Source organism: Microtus oregoni, unplaced genomic scaffold (assembly GCF_018167655.1).
Source record: "Microtus oregoni isolate MIOR12 unplaced genomic scaffold, Mior012 000023F_ref0000262, whole genome shotgun sequence".
Lineage (NCBI taxonomy): Eukaryota > Metazoa > Chordata > Mammalia > Rodentia > Cricetidae > Microtus > Microtus oregoni.
The window spans coordinates 7727902-7743237 of NW_024543082.1; the positions used below are offsets into that span (position 1 = coordinate 7727902).

Sequence of the window (15336 nt, forward strand, 5' to 3'; positions counted from 1 at the left end):
GCTACACCATGCACACAGCTGGCTGCACCCCGAATCCAGTGACAGTCCCTCCTCTCACAGAGATGATATGGGTACTGATGTCTAGCTGTACCTGTCTGCTTACTTGCCCTCCAGCAGCCTGTATCTGTTTTTACTGATCGTTGCATTTTCTTTCTATTTCGCTCGCAGAGATGCTGAACCAATTATCAGGATTAGCAAATGTTGTTTTACATGAATTATCAGGATCTAATGCTGACCAGAATATGACAGCTCCCTTAGAAGCTGTGAGTAACTTTGTCCAGATCGAGTAACAAGACCTCTGCTGTGTGTTCTTCTGAGGAGAATACCTTAGGCTAGAGGGATGTGAGCAGCCTCTCTTATGCAGTAGAGTGATGTTTAAGGAAACCACTGCCACTCTGTAAATGATCCTCTGCTAAGGTCTATTAGTCTGAGAGCTGTGGGAACAGAAACCAAGAGTAGATGAGCTGGGAAAGATGGGTCTTTGTTGTCTGCTTAGCCAGTTTAGTACCAAACTGTCTTAAGAAGTTATTGTTGACACATGGGATCCCCTCTAGAGCCAAGTCTCTTGCCACCCCTAAAATGACTCACTTAATGTAGATATCTTCTTCCCTGCTCCTATAGCTGCCCTTCCTCCATCTCCACCCTCCCACTCCCCCAAACTCTCCCCAGTCTTTCCCTTCTCCCTTCTCTCTCCCCCTCTCCCTTTCCCCCAAACCCACCCCTACCCCCACCTGCATGCTCCCAACTTTTGCCCGACGATCTTGTTCGCTTCCAATTTCCAGGAAGATCTATATATGTTTCTCTTTGGGTTCACCTTGCTATTTGGCTTCTCTAGGCTTGTGAACTATAGGCTTAATGTTTTTTGTTTATGGATAGAGTCCTCTAATGAGTGAGTACATACCATATTCATCTTTTTGGGTCTGGGTTATCTCACTCAGGATAGTGTTTTCTATTTCCATCCATTTGCATGCAAAATTAAGATGTAATTTTTTTTTTTTACCACTGAGTAGTACTCTAATGTGTATATATTCCACACTTTCTTTATCTATTCTTCCATTGAGGGGCACCTAGGTTGTTTCCAGGTTCTGGCTCTTACAAATAATGCTGCTATGAACATAGTTGAACAAATGCTTTTGTAGTATGATAGGGCATCTCTTGGGTATATTCCCAAGAGTGGTATTGCTGGATCCTGAGGTAGGCTGATTCCCAATTTCCTGAGAAACTGCCACACTGATTTCCAAAGTGGTTGCACAAGTTTGCATTCCCACCAGCAATGGATGAGTGTTCCCCTTACTCCACATCCTCTCCAGCATAAGCTATCATTGGTGTTTTTGATTTTAGCCGTTCTGACAGGTGTAAGATGGTATCTCAAAGTTGTTTTGATTTTGATGATAGCATTTCCCTGATTGCTAAGGAGGTTGAACATGACCTTAAGTGTCTTTTGGGATGTCCGCAGATAGGTCCTTGGGCAGCAAAGGAGAGAGTACCTGAACTGCCCTTGTCCCACTATCACACTGATGATGATCTCGAATATCACTATAGAATCTTCGTCCAGTGACGGATGGAGATAGAGACAGAGACCCTCATCAGAGCAATGGACTGAGCTTCCACGGTCCAGTTGAAGAGCAGAAGGAGGGAGAAGATGAGCTAGGAAGTCAGGACTGTGAGGGGTTGGTCCACCTGCTGAGACAGTGTGCCAGTTCTAATGGGAGCTCACCAAATCCATCTGGACTGGGACTGAGCGAGCGTGGGATCAAACCGGACTCTCTGAATGAGGCTGACAATGGGGGCTGACTGAGAAGCCATTGATAAAGGCACTGGGACTTGTTTCTACTGCCTGTACTGGCTTTTTGGGACCCTAGTCTATTTGGATGCAAAGCTTCCTAGGCCTGGATGTAGGGGGGATGGCCTTGGACTTCCCACAGGACAGGGGTTCCTGCCCTCTCTTAAGAAGGGAGGGGGAGGGAGGAGGATGAGTGGGGGAGTGGGAGGCGAATGGGAGGAGGGGAGGAGATGTAAATTTTTGAATGAAAAATAAAAATAAAAAAGAATGTAATTGTCAAAAAATTGAAAAAAGAAGTTATTGTTAACATACGCCTCCTCCCCTTCCTCCTTCTAGGGACACTGCTCCTGCTCCATGGGAAAGTGTAAAGAGTAAATGGGGCTGGAGCACCATTTTTGTTTGAAAACCTCTATTTATTTCTATAAATTTGTCTGTTTTTCTTGTAGTTTGCATTGTGTTTTCCAACCCTTAAGGATTCAAAAGAAGTCCATTAACTTTTTCAAAGACAAGCGACAAGCTAAATAGTTAAGGGCTTTTGTTTTGTTTTAATTTTCAAATAACTTACTTTAATTTAATTTATTTTGTTTGAGACAGGGTCTCATGTATCCCAGGCTGGTCTCCAACTTGCTCTGTAGCTAGCCAAAGAATGACCTTAGACTCCTGATCTTTCAACCTCTGCCTTCTGAGTGTTGGGTCCAAGGTGTGTGCTGCCATCCATGACAGTTGATGCAGGACCGGGAACTGAAGCCAGGCTTTGTGCATGCGCGGCCTTCACTCTACTAGCTGAGCTACATCTCCAGCCCTCGGCTCAGCTCTAATTTTAAATTTTGGGTTCCTCCCAAAATTTACTTAATACTATGTAATCCTTATCTCCCTTTATTTTTTCTTGGATAAAATTAGGATAATAAAAGTTCTGGGGCTGGAGAGATGGCTCAGCAGTTAAGAGCACCAGCTGCTCTTTCAGAGGTGCTGAGTTTTCAATCTCCATGGTAGCTCACAATCGTCTGTAATAGGATCTAGTGCCCTCTTCTGGCCTGCAGGTGTACATACACAGTACTCATATATAAGAGAAATAAATCAAGTTTCAAAACAAATCCTCTAAGTTAGACAAAACACTATATTGTAACGGCAAGGATAACTGCTGTGGGATTAGTTAGGGCTCAGTTTCAGAAGATAGGAGTTGGTCAGTGATTGAGGTGAGGATGTAGCAGTCCCTGCGGGGAGTCACTGCCTTTCCCCTGTGCATTATTTTTATTGCTTTCTGTCTAAATCCCAGGAACCACACCAGGAATCTAGCATGGAATTGAATAACAGCACTCAAGATGATGTTCTGGAAGGCCTGGCTGAAGCCGAGAAGTTAGTGGTGGAGCTGAAAGACATCATCAGCCAGAAGGACGCTCAGCTCCAGCAGAAGGACGAAGCTCTGCAGGTATTGTCGTTCGCTGTTTGCTGAGCATTTGAGAAAGACAGGTCGTCCGCTCAGAGCGTTAGCCCTGCTTCTTATTCCTAAGTGCCGTATAGAGCTGACTGCCGCGAGTAAGTTGTGTGCTAGGTAAACTCGTTTATTGTCTTCTTTGCTCTCCGGCAGGAGGAGCGTAAAGCTGCTGATAACAAAATTAAAAAAATAAAACTTCATGCAAAAGCGAAACTGACTTCTTTGAACAAACTCCTCGAAGAAATGAAGGCACAAGGAGGGGCTGCTTCACCTACATCTACAGAGCCTCAGCCTGCGGAGCCGCTCTCCAAGGTATGGGAACTGGATAGAGACTGGGTGTCCTCTGAGCCAGGAGCCCTACCACAGCACATCTGCAGTGGGGAGATGATGCATCAGAAGCGCTGCCCTTCCCTCGGAGCCTGCGGTTTGCTTGGAGTAAAGGCCACACTGGGCGAGCAAAGGCAGACGGAAATGTGGGCCTGAGTTGGCAGGTGTTACCCAGACTCCCAGTGAGACTCTCAAAGGGCTGACGGGAAGACATGAGTCGGGGATGAGACAGAGAGGAGAAACATATACTTTGTGGATGAGTTTGATTATTGGTTAGAACATTAAAAACTGTGATCGCTAAGGTTTTTACCCGGCTCTGAAATCCTTTTATTGCTTAACCAATAGAGAATATTCTCTGTTTCTGTAAGTAAATAATGGTTCATGATGTTTTATGAACTATGAGCTGAGTTGCCTGGCCCACCCTGGTGTCCCTGTAAGGAGGCCGGCAAGGTTTACAGAGCAGCGTCTAGTCGGGATGCAGAGGGACTAGAGCTGTCTTTAGAGGAGTGTGGTGTTGTTCCAGGTGTCCTCTTGGCCTTTCTGTTCGGAGCCACACTCGGGTATCTATGTAGAGAGCAGGGACCGTCAGGTTTTGGGGGCATTTGTACAGATTACACTGGTGCTGCTGGGCCACTGTGGCCTCGACTGCCCCTGCCCCCTGTATTACGTTATCAGAAATGCTCATTCTGAGGGGAGTTTTTCAAGTTCTGAGCCACAGCCCTTGAGGGCACTTGTTACCTCCCAGTGCCCTGCTTAGCCTTGCCTTTCAGGGACATTGCTGTTCCTTGTCTGCACTGGGGATGTGGCTCAGGAGAAGAGCACCTATGCAGTGTGAATAAGGCCCTAGGTTTAGCCCCTCCTACAGCAGGGGCACTGAAGGAGGGGAATAGAATAGGGTTGTTTAATCTCAAAGTTGGCTTTAAAAGCAAGTAATTTCTTTGTTTGAATTCTTTTCCTCCTCTATGGTTCCTATGGCAACTCTCTTCCCCGGCTGTGGTGCAGGCACTAACCCTTCCCTCTTCATGTTGATTCTTTCAGACTTGAGTCGTGTTGTCAGAGTTTCTATTTTTCCATTTTCTACTCTGCATTTCACTCTAGCTTACTGCTTAGCCCCCAGCATCTTCTATCATCATTCCCTTTCCATGTTCAATAAATGATGTCCAGCCGTTCCAGTCCACTCCAGCTGTAGTCACAGCAGCCCTGTAACCATGTGTGCCATGGTGTGCTTAGCGTAGCATGCATGTGGGTGGCAGGGGGCATGGACGGACAGCGACAGACAGAGAAGGGTATCAGAGACAAGAAGAGGGTGTGTCAGATCCCTCGAAGCTGGAGGGACAGGTCTTTGTGGGTTCTAGGATCCAAACCCTAGTCCTCGTGGTTGTAGAACAAGCTTTCTTAAACTCGGCTATCTTCCCAGCCCAAATTCATCCCTTTTTGTTAGTTTCTTATTCTTGCTTGTGTTGTTGTTTGATTTTGTTGTGGTGGTTGGTTGATTGGTTTTATTGTTTGTTTGTTTGTTTGCTACAGAGTCTTTCTATGTAGTTCTGACTGTTATGGGGATTCTAAACCAGGATGGCTTCTAACTAAGAGAGATCCTCCTGCTTCTGGCTCCTGAGTGCTTCTATCACTTCGGTGAAGCTGTAATTAAATGTCTCTAAAAAGCAAATAGTGTAAAAGATAAAATATATATTAATTATACCTCTTAAGTGACTTCAATCTATTGCAATTTTCAGCATGATAAGAATTCCACAGAAGAAGAGATGAGAGTAGAAGAAATAAAACGTGAACTCCAGGAGAAGGAGAAATTAATTAGCCATTTGCAAGCCCAGCTTCACCAGGCGCCGTCAGAACAAGCCATGAAGGTAGGAGTGAGTCACCTCGTTATTATAGCTTAACAGATCACTACCAGCCAAGGGCTATCCACGGTCAATGCCTCTTTCTAGACAATCAGTAGCGATCTCCTGTCAGCTGGTCCCTCCCTGCCCCCTCCCTTACTTCCACGTCTACTCATTCAATAGAGTTTGCATGTGTGTGTGGCCTTCTCCATTGGTATTTGCACATACTTAGTGTATTCTTTTATATATGGATCGTGTGTTCTCAGAAACTCTTGAATTGCATGATTCACAGCATTTGATCAGCTCCGATGCTTCCATTTTCTTCCTAGTAGGTTTCTGTTAACTTTTATTTTTGGTTGTGTATTTTTTAAACCAATTTTGATTAATAGTTTTTAGATTTATCTTTTTTCTTATTTAACTCAAGGCATTCATTTTGTGTTTGGCTTTCTCTTCTGAAATGAGTTTTCTTTTATATCAGCTTCATGAATTTTATTGCTTTTTAAACTTTTCTAATTCTAATTTTCCTTCCATGTCCTGTACACTTTTCTTAAACATGTTTAACTCTGAAATAAGTTATAGTGTCTTTCACCATATTGTTCTGCTCCTTATTCTTTATGATTTTTGTTGTTGTTTTTGAGGCAAGACCTGAGACTGTAGCCCAGTTTTACCTTGAACTTGTGGCAGTCCTCCTGTCTCCGCCTCTTGAGTGCTGGAATTATAGGCATGAGCCACCATGCCTGAATTTTAATGATATTATATAATTGTTCATTCATTTTCTGTGTGGATGCTTTTGCTTGCATGGATGTATATGTACTGCATACCCAGAGGTCAGACGAGGACATCAGATCCCCTGGAACTGGACTTACAGATAGCTGTGGGTGCTGGGACGGAACCTGGATCCTTTCACAAGAGCAGCAAGTGCTAGTTCCCAATGAATCTTTGCTAAGCCTCTATCTATACAGATCTCATATGGGAATCTTTTCTGTGGGTGGCCTGCATTTACCCACAATCAAAGAATGGGAAGTGTCGCTTCTCTTCTAATGCTGGCTGCCACCTATTCCTACAAATTCTTCTTGGTTACCTTGGATTTTTTTTCCTATTCCACAGGACCATCAGAGGTAGCTCTATTGCTGTCTCCTTTTTATTTTGCAGTCTCTAATGCCAAGAAAATCCTGATTTTCATGGTGTGCCCTTAACTTGTTTAGCCCATCTTTTGTAGGATAGTTTCCTACACATTGTTAATATTGTCCATGTTTTTCTGCCCACTAATTGGTCTGTCTCTTTGCTATGCTAGCTTTCAAAGAAATTGAAAAACATATTGCTATTCCTTCTGCCTTCTTCTAAAAAATCTTGGCAATTCAATGATAATTTAAAAATTAGCAAATGAGGGGCTGGAAAGATGGCTCAGTGGTTAAGAGCATTGTCTGCTCTTCCAAAGGTCCTGAGTTCAATTCCCAGCAACCACATGGTGGCTTACAACCATCTGTAATGAGATCTGATGCCCTCTTCTGGCCTGCAGACATACACACAGACAGAATATCATATAAATAAATAAATATTTAAAAAAATCAGCAAATGAAATTCTTTTTTGCGTTAAAGTGGAAATTAGAGGGAAATATGGTAGGTCTTCAAAGCAAATGAGAAAGTCAAAAGAACTAAGAATGCCAACCCCATTGCTTAAGGAAATATTTTTCCCCTTCAGTTGGATAAGAGTTCAGCAGAGATGGAGGAGTTTGTCCTGATGAAGCAGCAGCTTCAAGAAAAGGAAGAAGTCATTAGCACTTTGCGGACTCAGCTGAGCCAGACACAGGCAGAGCAAGCTGCACAGGTAGGATGATGGCGCCTCCATTAGGATAAAATCCATGGAGTCCAGAATGGTGCAGGTGGCAAATCAATCCCAGCAGTCACTTGAAAAGCTTGGTGGATGCAAATATGGTAGCTAGGATATTAAAGCCAAACCTAGGAAAGTGTGGTAAAAGAAGCTAGAAGTATGTTAAGCGGTTCATATCTTAGTAGGAAACACTGGAAACCCTCAAAAAATGCCATTTATGTTGGTGAACTTGCCATAGCTTTATGATGGCTGTTTTTATTCCTTAGGTCCAGATACTCCATTTTAATATCATGCAGAGATTCTGTATCTTAGGAATGGGCTCATGGCTGAACTCAAAAGAAATGGATAGATAAAACAAAAATAAAATAAAATTATTAGCTTCATTCTTTTCTGATTAAAATCTTGTTAGGAAGATACATCTTAACCTTCAAGTTACTTAATGAACATAAACTAAAGACGTGGAGAGGGTATGAGGCTCCTTGCTAATGACTCTAGTATGCAGCGTTCTTCATGGTCATTCTGAAGCCAGAGCCAGCCTGCTTCCGCCGGCTCCCTCAACTCTGTTTTTCTCAGTTTTCTGTAGTTCTCCGAGGATGCTTTTGTACTATGCCGCACTTTCATCCCAGAGGTCTTTCACACTTGCTCAAGGCTGCAGTCATTCTGAAGTCAGTGGTCGTGTATGTGACTAGTGTGTTTACCACACATAGAAGGGACTCATTAGATGATAAATCCAACCATCACTAGAATGTCAGAGACTCCATGGCTTTGGATCCAAATGAATTGATGAACTAAATGGCTTAGTTTTGTTTGGTGGGAAGGGGTCTCCCCTCACCGACCTATTACAGAGGTTCTGACCTTTGTAGCTCTGTGGCTGTGAAGACCCAGTGACACCTTCCGGTCACATCTCAGTTCTTGTTCCTCTCTAGATGCTAGTCTGTGGCTCTGTCGGGGCTTCTCCTCCTATGACAGCATTTTAAACTGGAGCAGCTGTTTATAGATGATGAAATAAATTATTTTGGTAGATGATAACAGCTGAAAATTTTAAATGTTTTATTGAAGTAAAATGTAATTGGTTGTGTTTTACGCTTTTTATGCTTTTATGCTTAGCTCTTTTGGGGGCTCACATCCAACTCCCAAATAAATACACACACGGAGGCTTATTATTACTTATAAAAGCCCAACATTATCTTGACTTATTTCTTTCCAGCTTTTCTTTAACTGAAATTATTCTGACTACCTTTGCCTCTGGGCTTTTTCCTTTTCTTACTTCCGTATACCTTACTTTCGCTCTTATTCCGTGTCTTGCCACATAGCTAGGGGGCTGGCCTCTGCCATCCTCCTCTCCTTATTCTCTCTTGCTCCTTCCTCCAGATTTCTCCTTCCATGTATTCTGTCTGCCTGCCAGCCCCGCCTGTCCTTTCTTCTGCCTTGCTATTGGCCATTCATCGCTTTATTAGACCATCAGGTGTTTTAGACAGGCCAAGAATCACAGCTTCACGGAGTTAAACAAAAGCAGCATAAACAAAAGTAACACACCTTACTATAATATTCTACAACAGTTAACACATAAAAGTAACAGATCTTTGGCATAGCAGGCTACAGGTTCACAAAGAGATGTGTAACAAGCAGTCAGGATAGGAAGCCAGGATGCCCCACACCCCCACAAGTCCACCATTCCTCTTCCAGTCACAGCCACCTACCTGAGAACTAAGTGGTGCCGTTTGCAGTATGAACACACTGCTGTAGGCCACTGTCACTCGGGATAAGAAATAGTTCTCTTTAGAACCTGGCTGTGCGGAGGGCACCTCCCTAGCCCGCTCATCCACTAGTTAACAAGTGACTGCCATTAGCCTGCTGAGAGTCTGGCCATAACTGAGGACACACATAAACCTTAAGTCACGTGAGCTTAGTCTCACTCCCCGTGGGTCCCAGCTTCTCACTCGAGTGAGATGAAGTTGAGGGGCCGTCACACGTGTTTCTCTCTAACCCTGTCTGCCCTCGCTCCTTTGCTGAATGCTAAGGTGTTCTACACAGCTCTGCTGGCTTAGCTCAATGTCTCTGTGCAGTGTAGGAATGTGTTAGAAACCTTAAACATGTCTAATGATATAGTGTTAGTCTAGCTTTAGTGGACTGAATTCAGTTAGCCTGTGAGTAAAGTAGAGGGAGAAACAGAGGAGCCTAAGTGGTCTGTGCACTGCACATCTCTGTGGTGGCAGCCCCACAGCGGCCATTCCTGTGAGCAGTGGTTGCTCCAGTGAGACTCCATGGACACTGGGAGGGCCGCGCCCCTGGATCCTATGCCTGCTCCTAACCCCAGAAACCGAGACAGAATGCAGACAGCCAAGACGGGTTACGAGTGGCTGATTCGTGATCAACTATTTGTCTTTGTAGTTCATAAGCCTTCGCTTCCATCAAGTTTATGGGTCTGCCCTCTGTTTCTAGATTTACTAGAGACAAAAATGAGAAGACAGTTTTAAACACTGGGGAGATTTGTTTTGTTTGTGTTTACTTGTGTTTGGTGTGCCCTGGGCTGTTCATTCCAGTTAGGAATGCTTTTCCTGTGGTGGGAGAACATGGTGTTAGTCCTCACCCTGGAGTTCCTATTGTACTCGGCCCGCCACCCTCAAATAAGCTTAGCTTCCCAAAAATTCACACCATTTTCTTCAGTCACACCTTTCTCCCCACACCCACGCCTCCCCAGACTGGGCCACATCATAAAGCAGGTGGGACTCAACACTTGAGACCCATACCTGTGAGCCTTTGTCTGGTGCCATGGCCTTGAGTAGTGTGAGCTTATTTCTTTTTTCCATTTGTAAAAAAGGAGAGAGGTCCTTTCTCTGCTTCTATCAATGAAGATGGTATTTGTCCAAATGTTTTGTAAACTGAAACTCGATCTTCAAAGTCACAACCACACACAAAGTCATCTGGAGCCACGTTCAGCTACAAAGCACGTTGTAATCATGTGTGCTATCTGTGTGCATCCAATGCGTTTTCCCAGATGTCTCTAGAAAACTGTTTTCTCTGAAGCATTGATGAACTTTCTTACACAAACACTTAGAAAAGAATCCTCAAGAGATCACAAGACTCCCAGCCAAATCCATCCGTTCCCTGTGACCCAAGCCTTCTAGTGTCTCTGTGGTGGGTACTCAGGAGGACGTCTCCATGGCTACCAATGTATCTGGGTGTTAATCATAACTGAAGTTTAAACTGACGGTGCACAAGTGAGGAATCCCAGTTCTGGTTCCAGAGGAGTCCAGTCCCAGTCAGCTGGTAGAAGCCGCATCAGCTAAATGTTTTCACTCATCGTAAGAAGGTTTCCTGGTTTAGAAACCAGAGGCTTAGATTGCTTTGCCAGGTAGTGGGCACCTGACACTGAACTTGTGCAGGGACAGATCTGACCGTGGCCTGTCCCTCGGGACCTAGAGGAAAGGTTGGCGTTGGGACTGGACTGTTTCCACTTGGTGAGCATCTGGGCTCCCACTTCCGCTTCTCAAGTCCACATAGACACATATGACTTCTGACTGCTCTCTTGGAAACATGTCCACCCAGTAATACTATCACACACATTTTTAAGTGTGAGCTTGCTCTCTGTCTATACTGAGTTCTAGGGCTTGTTATTCAATTTAAGCATGGACCCAACCTTCTGCCCTCTGCTTACATTCCTGGAATAGCCTGTTCTACTGGAATTTTTGTTAGGGGGTTCTGTTTAATCGTTGTTCAGTTCATAGACCTTGGAACCAGTAAAAATAAACCAGTTTCCTGCTATTCTTCCAGAAGTAGTTTCCTTTCATGCTGAAACATTTAGGTATTTTTCCCTTTGAAGAAGCATACTGCGGTAGGATTCTAAGATAGGTTCTGCATTGCAAATCAGGTCCTGCAAGTTCAGGTCAGTTGCCTAAGCACTGCTTCCAGTGATGTGGTCCTGGGGTGGTACTCATCCTCTCCCCTGATGCAGTTCTCACAGCTGCTGGAGGAGAAGAACACCCTCTCCATCCAGCTCAGCGAAGCCAGCCAGAGTCTCCGCAAGAACCATCATCACTACAGTGACCTCTCCAAGCACTGCGCTGTCCTGGAGAAGCAGGTGCAGGAGCTGCAGGCGGTAAGGCAGTGGCAGGAAGTGCTCAGAGTGATAGCTAGGGAATGTCACTTCCCTACACAGTGGAAGGCTCTCAGTTTGCACACACACAAGGTGTCTGAAGAGCTTCCATCACAACTGCTCTGCTGTTGTTTTTTCTAGGGGCCACCAAATGTAGATGATGTTCCAGGAGCGCCCCAGGAAATGAGAAAGAGGGATCCGGAAGCCACAGGAGAGCCACAGCCAAGGTAGAGGAGCAGGATTCTTCTCCACACATACACTGTGTGCAAAGACAGTGGTGGTAGACAAGAGAGGATGATGGGTGAATGTGATAAAAAGATCTTATCTACATGTATGGAAAGGTCATAATGAAACCTATTGATGTGTATGGCCAGTGTATGCTATTTTAATGAAATTGGGTTGCAATCTTGGTGGAGCAGAATTCACCGTATACTCTTGGTGAGTCCTAGTATCTGACAAGAGTCACGGAGTGATGTAAAGATTGAATGCAACAGTACCTGACAGATGTTGTGCAAGAAGTGAACAGTGCTTGTAACACAAGTGCACACACACAGCACTACAAACGCTAGAATTACAGCTGCTCCTGCAGGCTCGCATCTCCCCATAGGTATTTTCCGCTGTAATTGTTCTGTAGCTGGACTTCTGTGTTAGTTTAGTTTTCCTATTTGGGGAAATGCTTCCGCCTTGTGGCGATCTATTCAAGATCATGTCTTCCATCCACTGATGCCCTTTGCCTGCCTTTCACCCTACAGATTGTCTGAAGTCCAGCAGCAGCTCTGCAGCACGAAACAAGAAGTGAGTGAGTTAAAGAAGCTGCTAGAAGAAGAGCGAGACCAAAGATTGGCCGTTGAGAATGCACTCTCTTTGGCCGAGGAGCAGATCAGAAGGTAAGGCGTGGGGAGGCGCTTTCTGCTCCCTTGTCACCCTCCCTGGCCTCGCTCCTGCACATTTCTGCAACCAGGCTCAGGGTGAGTTAAGATCTTAATCTCCCCTTGACTTAATGCGGTCCTAGAGCAACTTGAGAGTCACCACCAAGAAGCAGGGTACCTGTGGAGTTTTGGAAGCTTGTGCTTTCCGGGGCAGTAGTTCGCAGGGGTTAGAAATGTTTTTCCCATCCCTATTACACAGGAAGCTTATGTAAGGTGTCTTACTTCATCCCAGCAGTAACTATGTGAGGTACAAGCTGGGTTCTTGTGTGTGTGCATGTTGGGGGCAGGAGGACAAGGTCAGAGGACAATGTTAGGTGTCTTGGCGTATCCCTTTCTGACATATTCCCCTGAGACAGAGTCTCTCATTGAACCTGGCACTTGCTGTTTTTCAGTGACCATCCTCCTGCCTCTGTCTTCTCCCTAGCCCTGGGGATTGCAGGTGCACACAATCAGGCAGCTCTCACATGGCTGCCACGGTGGGAATGCAGATCCTCATGTTTACAAAGCAAGCGCTCTTCCCCCCTGAGCCATCTCCATGACCCCAGGGTCAGAGTCTTTCGAGGGCCAAATGAATGCATTCTCATCACCTGTCTGATACCCAGACCTTTGTTTGCTTGTTTTTAAGACAAGGTCTTTCTACTTAGCTCTGGCTGGCCTGAAACTTGATTTGTAGACCAGGCTGGCCTTGAAGTCACAGAAATCTACCTGCCTCTGCATCCCAGTGCTGTGATTAAAAGTGTGTGCCCTACACCTTGCTAGGCAATTGAAATTTTAAAGATTGTAGCCTAAGGGAAATAGAAGAGCACTTAAGAAAGAGTGTGGCTTGATTTATTGGCAATGCACTGCCTAACCTTGAACCTCCCTTTGCCAGTCACCTCAGCTAGGAGGGCATGGATGTGTGTGATACTGTGGGCCCTCTTCCCCGAGTGTGATTGGAAGGACACAGCTGGGTACTGTCGGTACTTATTCCACATCAAGGAAACCGGAAGTCACAGTGTGTGAGAAGGTAGTAAGGCTACAAGTGTTCTGTTGCTGGAATCCCCTTTACGTGGAAAGAAACAGCAGGCGCCCCCATGTGTGTAAGGGAGTCACTGTGTCTGCCGTCTCCTCCCTCAGAATAAACGGCACTGGGGATGTTTCTGCCTTCTTGCAGTGCCTTCCCCAGGGAGCAGGTCTGAGCTGAGATTTCCTTCTTTCCCACCCAGCATATATACAGCTTTTTGTTTTCCGCACCGTCTAGGTAGCCTTGAGGGTAGGCTCTACGGGAACTCAGTGCAGCTTGTGTAGTGGCCTTGCAGAGACTTTCAGACCTATTTGTTCATGGCCGTTTCTCTGCCACTTATGAGAAACCTGGTCCATGGGGAGGCTCGGGACAACTTGAGACAGCTTAGTCAGGATGAGTCTGGAGCCTGTGTCTGGACCACAGTAACCTAAGGTTAGCCTCTCCCCGTTTCCCTCTGACTGAGAGCAGAATGGAGACCAGGTGTTGGTGATGCACACCTTTAATCCCAGCACCTGGGAAGCAGAGGCAGGTGGATCTCTGTGAGTTCGAGGCCAGCCAGGTCTACAGAGCAAGTTCCAGGACAGACTCCATAGCTACATAGAGAAAAGCTGTTTCAAAAACCAAACCAAAACAACAACAACAACAAAAAAAAAAAACCCAGAATGGAGAGCAGGGCGACTAAGTACAGCCCACCTGGACCAGGTTCAGATTAAGGCGTTTCCTCTCTGCTGAAGAAGAGAGCGGTCCACAGAGAAGTGTCCACTTGATGGAGGTTCCCTGTGTGGGGAAGAAACATGAAGAGGAAAGGGCTTTGCCTGCGCCCCATGCCAGTTAAAACGTCTGCCCTGTAGGCAGATGAGTGGCAAATGAGCCCTGGGAAGTAGAGCCAGGAGAATCCTAAGTTCAAAGCCAATCTGGGCTACATAGTAAGCCCCTTTCTCAAAAACAAACAAAAAGCCAGGGTGGGGTGGAGAAGGAAGGGGAGAGAGAAATGAGTGAGTTTCTGAATGAAATGTGGTGGTGGGGGGGAGAACACGAGGATAAAGACAAACGGGCATTGGGGTCTAGTTCTGTTGATGGTTAGTCGTTCTTCCACGGGTAAAACACTAACCAGCTTCCCAGCCGGAAGCACTCAAGCCGGCATCCTAAATACGCAGTTCCGTTACTACTGTGTGGCCTGGCCTATGGGAGAAATCTCTGCTGCCAGTCCCCTAGGCCACCTTCCAAGGATGGCTGGGAAGATTCTCATGCAGGGGACATGTGCTGTATCTTTCTCTCAACACAGGCTGGAGCAGAGTGAATGGGATTCGGCCCGGACTCCTATCATTGGTGCCTGTGGCGCTCAGGAGACATCAGTGTTGATAGACATCCCGGGCAGCAGCTGCCGAAGGGTAAGAGGGAAGGACGCAGGGAGAGCTCTGCGGTGGGACCGGGCTGAGGTACGGAGATGGGCAGTGTTATTGGTGGTCAGCCACTCGTTTTGTTGTTGTTGTTTTGTTTGTTTCAGACCCGGAGTGGCGCTGGATGGAAGCGGGTTCTGCGTTCACTCTGCCATTCCCGGACCCGAGTGCCACTTCTTGCAACCATCTACTTCCTGATGGTTCACGTCCTCCTCATCCTGTGTTTCACAGGTCATCTATAAACTCCTCACTCGACCACAGCTCTCAGAACTTGTAATTCCTCCATCTCTAATGTCAGAATTGTAGTTTTTAGAACAGCCTTCCCACTTCCAATCCATCTGCATCTCCTTGGAAAGTTCCCATAACAACAGAGGTGGCTGTGAGGACAGGTTAGAACGCAAGGCCTGGTGCATCCTGTTTTCTGGATGTCCCTCCATAGGGGTCCTGAAGCCACTCGGGAGCTGGAGCATCACAACTACGGCTCGCGGGTGAGAGTTATTCTGTCTTCAATGCCATTGTCACCCGGCTCTGCGGACAGGGCTGAGGCAATGGGAAGAGAAGACAAAACAGCTGATCCAGACCTGAGAGCAGTGGTCACGAGTGACACCACTGTGCCTGTCCTCCCCTTGCTTTCTCATTGTGGACATGATGTCTTCTGTGCTCATCACCTGAAGAAGGGCGAGGACTGGTGGTTCAC

General features: G+C 45.9%; 1 protein-coding gene across 1 annotated transcript; it reads left to right on the top strand.

The window, feature by feature from the left end:
• Nucleotides 1-170: 170 nt before the first annotated feature.
• LOC121462065 (golgin subfamily B member 1-like) lies at nucleotides 171-15264 on the top strand. The gene is made up of 10 exons (XM_041673485.1): nucleotides 171-263; nucleotides 3060-3212; nucleotides 3372-3530; nucleotides 5279-5407; nucleotides 7083-7208; nucleotides 11167-11310; nucleotides 11449-11534; nucleotides 12060-12194; nucleotides 14525-14630; nucleotides 14747-15264. The coding sequence occupies exons 1-10, from the start codon at nucleotides 171-173 to the stop codon at nucleotides 14879-14881; spliced, it is 1266 nt and encodes a 421-aa protein (XP_041529419.1). The 3' UTR covers nucleotides 14882-15264.
• Nucleotides 15265-15336: the final 72 nt, after the last annotated feature.

Coding starts and splice junctions, on each gene's coding strand:
- LOC121462065 (XM_041673485.1), top strand. CDS start 171: ATGCTGAACCAATTATCAGGATTAGCAAATGTTGTTTTACATGAATTA. Junction 11,535..12,059: donor ACAGGAGAGCCACAGCCAAG/GTAGAGGAGCAG, acceptor TTCACCCTACAG/ATTGTCTGAAGTCCAGCAGC. Junction 14,631..14,746: donor CGGGCAGCAGCTGCCGAAGG/GTAAGAGGGAAG, acceptor TGTTTGTTTCAG/ACCCGGAGTGGCGCTGGATG.